General features: G+C 27.2%; 1 protein-coding gene across 2 annotated transcripts; it reads left to right on the top strand.

Moving 5' to 3' along the window:
- Nucleotides 1–4,825: 4,825 nt before the first annotated feature.
- Nucleotides 4,826–9,448, top strand: LOC107030597 (NAC domain-containing protein 21/22-like). 2 transcript variants are annotated; one of them, XM_015231862.2, is made up of 3 exons: nucleotides 4,826–5,101; nucleotides 8,228–8,493; nucleotides 8,778–9,448. In XM_015231862.2, the coding sequence occupies exons 1-3, from the start codon at nucleotides 4,933–4,935 to the stop codon at nucleotides 9,153–9,155; spliced, it is 813 nt and encodes a 270-aa protein (XP_015087348.1). In that variant the 5' UTR covers nucleotides 4,826–4,932; the 3' UTR covers nucleotides 9,156–9,448. The 2 variants fall into 2 exon arrangements, with proteins under 2 accessions (XP_015087348.1, XP_015087349.1); XM_015231863.2 differs by having other exon boundaries at nucleotides 4,826–5,050.
- The last annotated feature ends 5,004 nt before the right edge of the window (nucleotides 9,449–14,452 follow it).

The following is a 14,452-nucleotide window of genomic DNA, read 5'->3' on the forward strand; positions in this document are numbered from 1 at the left end:
TTGTATAGCTTTTGTACATTTTAGAATTTTTATAATATAATTTGTATAATTACTTACACTTCTAGTGTTTGTAATTGTATAAATTCATTATTTCGAGTTTATACAAAAATAATTGAATTATACAAATGTACCCGCGAATCATGCAAACGAGACATTTTAAACTGTACTATAGCCCGTAAATATGCAAATTATAGCTATAAAACATAATTAAATTTATTATAGTAGCTATTTGCAAAAATTTCCATTATTTTATACTTTGCTTTTAAAAAGAAAAAAAATATCCTAATTTTCTTGAAGGTGTAGAAAAAAAAAATTGAACAATCGTTTTCATGAACATAAGACTTTGCGTTGAAGCTGTAAATGGCAGATAAGATTTATGACGAAAAATGCGAAAGTGCCTTAAATTGGCCGCAAAATACAAATACGTGGCAACAATTTTTAACTTTTCATGAGTAAGCAAAAAAGACTTTATAATATAGTTTAATTAATTTATATCACACACTTAATACTCAAGCCATTCCACCACATGATGATTTAATTTATTAGTGTAGAGCCCTGACCTCTATTATTGGATTTAATATTCTTTCCAAGTATTATTCAGGTCCCATCCTTCACATAAATAGAACTATTTTTATGATAATGACATGATTATAATTCCTCTTGTGACAGATAATCAATTAATTCGTCCTGATTTTCAATAATTATATCGAGCTTATAATAATTTGCCAACTACGTATTTGTTTGAACTAAGTATGTGATATCATTGATGGAGGATGAGTTAATTAGGAAGGGAAAAATGTTATATATAATGTCAAGTTGGTTTGAATATAATTTATTTAAAATCAAATCAATTTAAGTATAATCAGATTTTTTTTAATACTAAATCAAGTCAAATTAAATTCAAAATTTTTTTATTTAATTCAATTTGCGGATTGATTCAATTTTTAATTTAGAGCATCTCACATTGAAACAAAGCAAAAGTGATTTCTAAGTAGCGGCAAGGGAAATAGGAGCATCCTAAACCGTGAAAACTGAATTATGGGTAAGATATATTCATTGATAAGAAAAAAAAATGTGAACAAATATAGGATTGTTAAGAAAATAGAAACGTACACAACTTTATAAAATTATATAGTCTGAATGATATACGAAGAATATAAGCTAGATAACAGAACATGAAAGAGAAATATTTATATGCGCTTTTAGGCTTATTTTGGTATATCTCGATAGATAAATTCGTACATGAGTAATGGCCCATTTTCAATAATTACTTCCTATAAATTCTAACAATCATTATAGTCTGAATGATATCCGAAGAATATAAGCTAGATAACAGAACATGAAAGAAAAATATTTATACGCGCTTTTAGGTTTGTTTTGGTATATCTCGATAGATAAATCCATACATGAGTAATGGCCCATTTTCAATAATTACTTCCTATAAATTCTAACAATCATGTCTTCGAATAGGTGAAAATGACCAATTTTGTTTTCCTTAGCTAATTCTTATATCCTAAATGAATTATTAGCATTAATTCAACATCTATGTGCCTCATATCAAAGGACCTAAGTTGATTGATTTTAAATAATTTTTGTACATTTTCAAATTAAATTTAGTGTTGGACCAAATTATAGAAGTATATGTTTTCATTAAAGAATCTAGCTTGTAATGATTAATAAGCTAATCTATGCTTATTATGTGAGAGAATTATGACTCTTTTGACTTACAATTTCCTTAGGAAGTAATAAACTTTGTTCCTTCACTAATTAATACGCGGTTATGACTTGTTTACGTATATGAAGTTGTGTTCATATCTCTAGTCATACTCTAGAAACCCCTAAAGATAATGCAAATACTTATTACTTTATCCAATTCCAATGGAATTAGGCATGGTGTATATGTCAACAATTTTCTCAATGATTTTAATTATATATATTGCTACTGACATTTCTTTAATCACTATATCAAAAATAATCATTAGCGAGAATTAGTTACCGCTAAATATATACTTTAGCGGCTAATAATACTCTTTGTATATGTTTCTAAAATCTTTAGCTATATTGATTCTAAAGACACTTAACTAATGTTGGTAAAAATTTTGGCACTCTTTGTTAATGTTAATATTTATTGCCACTAAAAATTATTTTTTTTTTATAGTGAATCCCGATATTAGTTAAATGTATATTGCTCTCTATTTTTGTCTCAATTTATGTGAAAGTATTTGATTAAAAAATTAGATATAAGAATAAAATGATGATGACTTTTGAAACTGACAATCTAAATAAACTATAAATATTTGTGTGATAAAAAAAATATTTCATTAAGAGTAAATAAAATATTTAGGATCAATATTGTTCCAAAAGTTTGAAAATATTTTTGGGAGCTTACCTCTAAAGTTTGCGATATACTTATTTTTTTTTATTATTGTGTAGTTGAGTAAGACAACTTTATGTATTCTATTTATTTGTATATCATATGTTACTTGTATAATGTATATTATGTGCACAATACATTCATATAACGAGAACAACACTCTTAGAAGGGGATGATTGGCAGGGATAAGATTTATCAAAATTGAAATCTAAAATCAAAGGGTACACATATTTTTTTTCCTTTTAAGTTGCTACATATTGAACAAGTTTTGTTATGTAGGGTAATATAATTGGAAAATGTATTGTAATTAAAACTCCTAAATTATATGGTCACGTGGCGTAGGTTTTTCTATATCATTAAAGTAGTACAAACAAATAAAGGGTTTTGCTACAATAATATAGTCATTGTTATATTATATTATCAGTGATAATAATAAATACGACATTTATAATCTATCATCTTATATAAATGTCGATAAAGACTTTAAATATAGTGTAATTACTTCAATCATCATTAAGTATTTTTATAACAGCTTGTTCGGCCATGCCTATGGTATCATGGAATCATGATACGATATCATAATATGAAATTATGAGATGAAATTGAATTAGTTTTGTTTGGAGATATGAAATTTTTGTGTTATATATTTTCTCATAAATATAAGAATTCCATAAGTTGTAAAGCTACTAAAATAGCTTCAATTATTTATTAAATCTTAATAAATAAATAAAAAATAAATTATTACAAAGTTATTTATTCTCTACTTAAATAATTGTTTGATCTAACTTTAATCAATCAAACTTTGATGCAATAAGAAAATTGAACATAAGTTATGGTGTACTAGTTTTTAATATAATCCTCCCACGTATGAGACGGAATCAACATAAACTCGCAAGTCCAAATGCTGATTCTCTCTCAGGATTTCATATCATGATATAATGTCACATGGTCAAACACCTACTAAATATCTCGTAGTGTAACGAATATAAACTTGCCTAAAAATCCAATAGAGAGGTATGAACTTAAATATATATATCCATGATTCCGTGAGTGACTCAACATTCCCGGTACAAAGGATTACTAAAATTGGTCTCTTGGATTAGGTTGTTAGGTTTTTCACTTTCAACATTGTTCCTTTTTTCTGCAATTTTCCTAATTAATCATGCAATTCTACCTCACCCCACCTAAGGGATATACATTATTATTTGAACTCTTGTTAACGATTTCGTTTGTTCAGATATTTTGCTAGCGGTAATTTCAGAGATTTTCCTTTTCATTTCGTTGAATTTTCTTTTGATGACGATATAAATTTTAATTTATTTGTTATAATAACATTAAATAAATGTGACATGACTAGTGTAGTAAGCGCTCTTCAATATATTTTATTATTTAATTAATTTGTAGACAATATGTTGTCTTAATATCCCTGGGGAAAATATCTTTTTTTTTCCGATTTTTATTAAAATCTATATATTCACATATTTTATGGTTTTTATATTATTAGTAAGTATGTTAATAGCATTATTGTTGTTACAAATAAAGCAAAACAAGAGATATAAACATTAACATCGTAAATCACAAAAAAACGTGAGTGAAACAAAATTACTCGTTGAAAAAAGTTTATGAAATTATCTCTATTTTTAGAGTGTTTTAACAGAGGTTGTTACAAAAAATATATAGTATCATATAATATAATATGAAAATTGGTCCCCAGAGAAAATCTAATGGTAAAATGTTGTTATATATAGATTACGTATGTTGTATGAGAAATCTGACTTAATAAGTTATGAATTTATTTACAAATTTGAATGTATATCAATTTGGTAAAAAGGAGTATTATTGGAGAGGTTGTCCGCAGGATTTGGACCGACTTTTGTTCGATACGAAAAAAATATTTTTTTTTATTTTTATATTTATTTGCATAATTTTATAAAAAAATGTTGTTTTTTTTTAAATTAAATTCCTTAAAAATGAATAAAATAATTTTAATGAAAGTACGAAAAGCAAGTTTTATAAGTGATCGGTGACATTTTAAAATGTTTATTGTATCATCCCAACCTTGTCACTACCGAGGATCCACTCTCTACCCCTCCCATCCTATGATGCTTTGCTTAAAATATTTTTGAGATAATATTTTTATACTTATCGAATATGAAGAAAATAAAATTAAAACTCAACTTAATTTTTTTTAAGAAAAAACATTTCTCATCAAAAATATTTTCCTTAATAGTGTATATAGTACTCCTCTTAAGGTTTTCATTAATTGAATTTCTTTACTTATTATTAAGCCTACAATTAATTAATAGAAGATTTCTTGCAGCTTTGGTTTTCATTGTAGGTCCCAACAAAAAAACAATAACGAACTTCACAAGCATAAGGTGCTATAATAATATAACAAATTCCAAGTGGCAAATGGCACTTCAATCTCTTTATATATATAACTACATACCTTTTTCCTTCTTTGTATTAATTTATTATCCAACAACAACAAAAAAAAAATTAATACTCTCTATACTCTATACAAAATTAGTTTTAATATAAAACCTCTCTATCCCTATATGGGTTTAAGAGATATTGGTGCAACACTTCCTCCTGGATTTAGATTCTATCCAAGTGATGAAGAATTAGTTTGCCATTATCTCTTCAAGAAAATTGCTAATGAAGATGTTCTTAAAGGTACTTTAATCGAAATCGATCTTCATACATGTGAACCATGGCAACTTCCTGGTAATTTACTCATTTCTTCATCTTTTTCTTCATATCGAGGAATTACATTCGTTTAAGGGTGGAGCTACCTTGTTTTTGTCGAAAAGTTATATATATGTATATGTATTATATGTTGATGTTGTTGATACTTATATGACATGAGAAAATGAAAAAAATAATTTGAGAGATAGAAATTAGATTATCATTACACAAAATAGTGTATAGTGTCATGATTAGATGAAAAAGTTACCAAAAAAGTGACTTTAACGGACGTTTTTCTTGATTTTTTTATGGCACAAAAGAAAGATAATGCTAAACTATAATATAATATGATTATGAATTTGAATTTGAATTTTTTTCCCTAAATATATCTTTAAGAATCTTTAGGACTTCTTTGTTATTGTTGTTTTCTTTGATGTTGTCTCCTCTATTGTGTACTATAGAGATAATAAAGTTTGAAAGAAAATGATGGTTGCTTTGTGGAGTAAATTTAAATAAAATTCAGGTTTTAATGGATTCAATTCACAGAAATTTAGTTTTTAAATAGGAGATTCTTTTAGAATATATAGCACTTGATTTTAGGCTTTAAATTTGATAAAACTTTGACTAAAACTCTTTTTCTCTCTCTTGTGTAGTTCTTATATATTTTCCTTTGTCTAACTATCTTTTTAACTCAATCTGTTCTGATACTATGTTAAAGTATGACTATCTCATCTAAAATCTTAAATCGTTATAAAGAACACACTTTTTATTATTTAACTGTATTCTCAACAGATCTCATCAATATTACAATGAAGCTTAACTTGCAAAACCATGAAACATTAAGTTACAAGAATTAAATCCTACTTCATTTGGTAAGGAGAGGTGGGTTGGGGGTCTAGAGAAATATTTTTAAGCTATGGATTTTGATATTTAACCTACAAAACTTTGAATGAAGGTTGTCTCTTCTTTATTAGAAATGAATTTTGATTTTTGAACTTATAAACTTTCAATGGATATCATATCTCCTTCTTAAATTTGTTTCTCAAATATGATAGCTAGCAATTCAATTTAGAAATGAATAATGAACTATGAAAGAATTTTATGTAACATTCTTCTTCTTCTTCTTCCATTTTTTTCGAAAATGATTTTTCCATTATAATAATTAAAACGCGTATCTTTATCGTAAGTTTGTTCAATATATGTCATGTGTATCAATATTATATACATGTCCATGTGACAATACATAAGACATACAATGATTTACGATGTACGTAAGTCAAGTGTATGTCCCATGATGAAATGAGTGGTGGTTTAGATAGTGCCAATGGAATAATTGTATTTCTTATATGTACATACATGACATTGACATATCATTATTTACAATTATTTCAAGTGTACGTGTGTTCAATTTATTTTTGAAAATTCCATCCATGTTCATGAAGCCCAAGTTTCTAGTAGGATCAAAGTGAATTGTAGGGAGAACAAATTGAGTTTTAAAGATTGTGAAAACGTAAACAATCTAATTAACTACTATAGAGGTTGTATATTTTTTTTATAAAAACAAAATAAAATTACCATGTTTTGAAAATGAAATATTGTTACTACTAGTTATGGTAATTAGGGTCCTATTTTAATATATTCTTGAAATTATCCCCTTTTAAGTACTATATAGAGATTTGAAGGAGATAAGTTTGAAAAAAAAAATGATGATTGCTTTCTGGAGTAAATAACATCAATTTAGGTTTTAATGGATTTGGTTCACATGTAGATTCTGCGGAAATTTAGCTTTAAAAATAGGATATTTTTTGTGATAGAGAAGAAATTTTTTTTTAATAACACGAGAAGAAATGCAACTGAATATAGTATAGTATTTATCGTATAGTTTTTAAATTTATTGTTCATGCATATTAAGAGGTTCATGATAAATCAATTCACCTATTCCAAAAATCATTATTAAGCTTATGAAATACAATTGTGACGCACCATAATAATAGATTTCTTTCTAGAGAAGTTTCATGTAAGAAATGATAGGAGTATATGTTTACACCATTGTAGAGCGATAGTGACATTTCTTTGAAAATTCAATTTGAAATACATAAATAAATTTCATTATTTTCAAACAAATTATATTCTAAAATCTTAAACATAGAAGATTTTCTTTGTAGTCTTAAATTTTGAGCTCCGGTCATTAGAAGTCCGATTAAATTTGATTCGCAGGCTTCAAATATGATTTTCTCCATATCCAGAGCTCAAACTCGAGATTTCTGGTTAAGGATAAAGCATTCCCACCACTACACCACAACCGACTTTCATTTGACCACCTTACTTCCCATGATATTATTTCATCAAATATATATGTCATTCACTTTCTCTTGCACGTATAGTTAATTGATATATTCACATGAAACGACAAATAAGAAATATAATCTCAAGGACTCTGGATTTTGTTAATTAAAGAAAACAAAACAAGTGTATATATAAATTAGAAAGATTAATTAATTTTCTTGCTATATAATACTCCTAATTTTATTGGTTAAGATTATTATTATTATTATTTAGGTGGGACATGACGAAGTTTATGTTGGATTGCCCAACCATATCTAAATAATTAGACTATTGTGAAGAAAAGGCTAAAATTCATTTTCCATTCTTTCATATGAACTTTCTCAAAAGGTTTATCTAAAGAGGAAACATGCCTAGAGAATCTATTGTGACTAATACCCAACTTTCTACGTCACTTTAGCTAATAACATTGTCTTACAAGCTAGTGATGATGGGGTCTAAGTAATAGTAAGTAATAAAAATATGTCTTTTTAATCCGTTTAAATTTTTAAATACGATAGTCACATACTTTATCTTGATATTAAAACAGACAAATACACAATAATTTCATATGGTTGGCCCAAAATCCTCTATCCTATAACAATATTATTTGAATGTACTTGCATGAACACGACTAATATCATCTTTAATTATGGTCTAAGTTGTCATATGTACCTCTGTCTTAATTTGGATCCATCATTTTTTCTCTATATTCATGACATCTTCCATTCTCTATCATATCATATTAGTAATATAATTAACTATATTGTATCGTATATCGATCGTTAAATATTAAAAGCTCAATCGATTGACTACTCTGTTCTTTTTTTTGGGATAAATTAGAGGTGGCAAAGCTGAACTCAAGCGAATGGTACTTCTTCAGTTTTCGAGATCGAAAATACGCTACTGGTTTTCGTACAAATCGGGCCACAATTTCGGGTTATTGGAAAGCGACAGGCAAAGATCGGACGGTTGTAGATCCGAAAACTCGTTCGATCGTAGGGATGAGAAAAACTCTAGTTTTCTACATGAATAGAGCTCCTAATGGAATTAAAACTGGTTGGATCATGCATGAATTTCGCCTCGAAAATCCACATATACCCCCTAAGGTAATTCTTCTTTTTATTTCAATTTATTTATCTAGTTTAGTCTCGATACAGAACTATTATGAGCCAATAAAGTTTTTCCATCATTAGTAACAATTTTCACGTGATATAAAAGAAATTTCATAGAAACCACCTAGCTAAAAAAAAGGAAACATAAAGTGATGGGCAAAAGAACGTCTACATATAAATGAATTCAAAAACCGTTTTCTTACCTAGTATATATATAAAATATCTAACGATCGACATAACTAAATTTTTTTGGTACGTTGTCTATGATGATTGAACAGGAAGATTGGGTGTTATGTCGAGTATTTTACAAAGCTAAAGTCGAGAATAATAACAATAACAACAACAATAACACATTCAGTAACACGCAAAATATGTATGAGGTTGGTGTCAACACTTCTCCTAATATAGATCAATCTCATATTGCTTTGCCTTACGCCGCGATATCCCAAAGCCAGAAGTTGTTTGATTTATTGGAACCAAATAATAATCAAAGTAGCTATCTTCAATTAATGTCACAAGAAATGAAGGAACCTCAATCGAACGATGAAATGGTTGAGAATGATGAGTATGGGTTCTTGTTGGACATGAATTTCGAAGATCCAAATATACAAGATGGATCGAGGAGTGCATTCGAACATTGGGGCCATGTGATTTGATGATGAAAAATATATATCTTGGTTTTTATTTGAAGCGTTAATGATTATTGTTATTATTTAAAAGTAGGAAAAGAGAATTAGTTTAAAGAAAAAGATTTATGTGTATTGAGTTTGTGTAGATGATGTCTTAATTAATTAGTGTTTGCTTGTGGGGGTAAGATTCTTGAATGTTTGATGGGATGATTTTTTATTTTATTTTTTATTTTCTTCATCAGTAGATATACATATATATGTGTATTATAGATTGATCAGACATTAGCGTCTATCATTGATAATTATTAATTTGTATATTACTTTCACTTTGGTGTAAAATTGGTAATTCTTAATATTCTTCTTGTTCCTCTACCCCTAGCTGGAAGCAGCATATATAGTCATTTGACAATTTTAGGGATAATGCACAAGTACCTCGAATTATAATTGGTCACGTGTCAAAAATTGTTTGAAAAATCATCGTTAAAAGATAATGGCATGGATAAGCCTTTTCTTTAACGGTAATAACATAAATAAATCAAACTTTTAACTAATGACATAAATAAACTTTTTCTGAAAATTCAATGACATATTTGAGCCTTTTTCCTTTAAAAAAAAAGAAAAAAGTCATTCCACATATATTCTGAAATATGGAGCTACATACAAGTGAAAGTCAAAGCTAAATATGGGCCTCGATATAACCCAATATATGGGCCTTTAGAAATTGGAATTATCATTCAGTTATCAGTCACAAAGTAAATTTAAGATAAATAACATAACTAAGCAAACATATACTTGTGAATAATTATTATAGCTAGGAAAAAATGGGGCTAGAGAATAATTATAGATTTAATTAGTATTTGATTTTTTTTTGAATATATTTGTTAATAAAAAAAAATTGAGAAAAAATGGAGAGGAAATTACAATCAATTCTACTAAGGTTTATTATTTTGTATAAATTTTTGGTATCACATTTCTCTTTTATCTATTTTTGTGATTTAATTATTTATATAAACTTCTTTCAAAAAAATTGAAAATACACATAATTATTATTTATTTATTTTTTTTTAAAAAAAAATTAGCTAGGTTTTGCATCAAATTAATAATGGTGTGTCTTTTAGAGGCACTTTTATTACTACTAATTATAGTTTATAAAAAATAACCATTGACAATATGCAGCTTGTTCTTCACCAAATTCAATAGTTTTCAAATAGTTATTAATAATCGTAATCGTTGGTGATGAAAAAATTATTTTCTTAATAATCGTAATCGTTGGTAATGAAAAAATTGTGTTTGTATGATTTATATAGGTTAAATATCATATTATTTAGAGTAATGTCATTAAATCTAGATTTTCATTGTCATGTTTCCCATTGAATGCATATATCGTTTTATTTTGGGCTAGTATTTGTAAAAAACAAAATAATCTACTATTGAGATTACCATATGCATCGTGATTAAAATTTTAATCCAAAATGTCTGTTAGACTTTGTTCTTATTTGTTTTAGTTATCATTGAATAAGTGTATTAAAAACTACAACTTCAGAATGTTAAATTTTTATACATATTAATTTTTTAAAAAAAATATTTCATCACAAACCCATTTATTATAGTAAACATATTTAATTTCCAAGTGTTAGAAGGAAAAAATTGGGAAACTTACATAAATATAAAATAAAATTGTCTTTTTGGTTTTACTTATCCATTTTGGATAACTTGCACATCACTTAAATAAAAGAAATTGAATAATGTACCTGTTTTAATATAATATTTATATTAATAAAGGAGTAGTATTTAGTGTTAGATTGTAAAAATAATTACAAATATAGATGATCTACTTCAAAAAAATATTATTTTTTAATATATTAAAGATAATAAATAAAAATGAACGAAAAAAATATTATTATTATCTAAAGTGGCAGGAGCAATGAGGCCCACGGATCTGAGTATGTTAAGCAATTCGACCCATTTGTGGTTTGCCCAGTTTTGATGTGGACGAGACAATGGGTTTGTTTGTACGGTTTACATAATATAAAATTAGAATATATTTCAATAAATTTTTGTCTTAAACAAACTTAATTAATACATTATGTTTATCTCAATTTATAATGCCTTAGTGTTAAATAAGTTAAAATTTGATATATATACATTAATATGAGTCAACACTATTATATGTTAGGGCTAAGATTTTAATGATAACTAAATTAATAATATAGAAAAATTCAGGCAAAACATTGCTATAAAGATCATGGAAGAAACCTAAAATGATACACCGAAACATAACGTTAAGTGTCTAAAATGAATAAAATTTATTTGAGGTGTGTAAGTGAAAGTTAGTATCAACTTTAGGGGCATCGATGAGTTAGGCCAGTAATGGATATATTAAACCTAGCTATTTTATGTTTACTTCTTCGTATTTTGAATCCTTAATAAAAAGTTTGATTCCATCACTTGACAGTAGAGATGAAAAGCAAAAACGAAAAGTGAAATGGTCACTAGCTAGTCAAGAAAACATCTAACTTCAGATTAAACATTGAAACTTTGGTTCGTGCCTAAAAAGTACGTATAAACTTAACCATTTTACTTAATATAATATATAGTCTAATATCTCCATTGTTGTAAGAACAAATCAAATAAAAGTACCTAGGAATTAAAGTCTAAAAGAGTAGCATGTCCTAATTGGTACTGTATATGCATAGTGGAGCATAGCCTACTATAATTCATTATTTCAATGAAAACATGAGAGCCTGTTTGACCTATAGTTTTTTTTAACCAAAATATGAACAGGATGAATTTAAGGATGTTCCTTTGAAGGATATTATATATTCATGAATCATCATTACTAGTTTTACTACTAAGTTACAGACTACTACTACAAGATTTTGTGACAGACAAGTATATTCATGAAAATCCTTAATTGTGTTCTTTGCCTATATAAATTAGTAGTCTAATTAAACCTACATATTCTCCTATATATCTACGCATTCTTGCATTAGAATAATTTAGTCAGACTATCTTTTTCTTTCTTTATCATGATCGTGGTGTTCATATCAATTTTTGTGTAGCTCAATTAATATTTAACGAGATATCTGTCACCAATAACAGGTACTGTGCAACTCCATTGGCCATGGTTAGGACGAATGAGAAGAATCATCAATTGACTTTTTGTATTTGCTGCTTAGTTTTGAACCTGCGACTTAGTCGGACTATCTTTTAGTTACTACTCTCTCCATTCCATTTTATGTGACACTTGTCGGATTTCAAGTTTTAAACAAATTTATCTTTGGCTGTAAATTTTTTATATATCTTTTAAATTATCAATTATTGCGATTTATAGTACTTTTTATGTAGTTTATAAATATATAAATTTCATTTCAAAAAGTTTGAAGATTACATACGCAAATTCGCGGTCAAATTTGAATTGTTTGACTATTGAAAAACGAAAAGTGTCACATAAATTGGAACAAAGGGAGTAATATTTTTGTATGATCGTGGTAACCGAGCTAGCTTTCAAGCACACCCGACTAATTTTACGGAATACCTGATGCCACCTCCCACCAACAATAGGTACACGTAACTCTGTCCAGCATGGTTAGGACAAATGAAAAGAATTCTCTAATTTTTTTTTTGTATCCTCTTAGCTTTGAACCTAAGACTTAGTCAGACGATCTTTTAATTAATGTTTTCTTATGATCATGGTATATGGATCAACTTTCAAGAACATCGACTAATTTTATACGATATTTGCCATCTCTCACCAGCAGTATGAACTAGATAACTTTGTCCATCAATATTAGGACATATAAAAAGAATCATCTAGTATCTTTTGTCAATTTAGACGGAAGACTAATTAGACTATTTTTGAATCAATCGTTTCTCAAGTGGCGTTTAGAAGGGGAAAAAAACGGTGTGAACAATTTGGAGAATATGTCGTCAATTTGCAGGATTTGGTTGGATTTACTTGTCGACTAAAATAGTTCAATTTGATAGAGACCACACAAAGATACATGAATATATCACAGACAAACACAACCACTACCACGTTTAATTTGATTCATTTGCTCTCGATATATTAATTTACGTGACGATATTTGATTTGATATAAAATTTATAAATCTATAAAATCAAGCATGTAATGATGCTATCGTGAGACGACAATAGCCGATATTGCGGACTTAATATGCATGAAAAAAAGTGAAAAAACAAAATTTTAACAACTTTATTAATTTGGAGCCTAAGGCACTTGTAAGGTGCAGGTTTTGTTGAACTAAAACTCACCAAAAGTATATCTACAATTTGCATGTGACTTCCTTTTCTTTTCAGCTTTATTTCGGAGCGAAGATATAAACTTCGAATCTTAAATCTAAATTCTATTTTATAGTGTGAAGATATTATATTTATTTAATCAGTTATACAAGCTAACATAATAACACTAAACGCACGATTCATGGCATAGACATGAAAAAACTATTTAAGGCCTCGTAATATTGATTGACCTAAGCATAAAAATTTCATTAGCATAAAAACTATTTTAATAGTTTGGACATGCGATATGAAATTTCATCGCATGTCCAAACAAAACTTCAATTTCATTGCATGATTTCTTGTCATGATACCATATCATGATTCCGTATCATAATACCATATCGCATGAACAAATTGGCCCTAAGAATGTTTTAAAATTAAAATTTTCTTACAAAAAGTAATTTGTAACCTATATATTTCATATACATTTTTTTTTTGACATATTCAACTAACCACGCCAAAGTAATTTGTAACCTATATATTTCATATACTTTTTTTTTTTTTGACATATTCAACTAACCACGCCAAAGTAATTTGTAACCTATATATTTAATATATATTCTCAAAACAAATTCTTCCAATCCTTTATTCAACTCAACATTCTCCTGCAAAGATCAATTCGTCAATTTTGTTCAAGATCCATTATTGTATAATGGCTGTATCATAAATAATTTTTAGCGGCAATTAATTGATGATAATAACTTAATTTTCACTAAATATGTATATTTAATGAAAATAATTAACATTCATGGTAAATGTCCCTAAAATCTATAACAATATTATATCCAATGTCATTTAACTAACTCTATCAAAAATCTTTACACTCTTTATTAATATTTATATTTATGATTAATAAATCGCCTTTTCACTGATATTTCACCACTCCTAATAAATCATCCTAGGATAATCTGAAAAATAGTAGCGGGAAGTGGAACATTTTCTTTATAGGTTAAAAGAGAGAGTTTCATACCCTACTAAATAACTTTGACAAGTATAAAAAGTTTGTCGAGTATGTATATATA

This window comes from Solanum pennellii, chromosome 9 (genome assembly GCF_001406875.1).
Source record: "Solanum pennellii chromosome 9, SPENNV200".
In the NCBI taxonomy this organism is placed as follows: Eukaryota; Viridiplantae; Streptophyta; class Magnoliopsida; order Solanales; family Solanaceae; genus Solanum; species Solanum pennellii.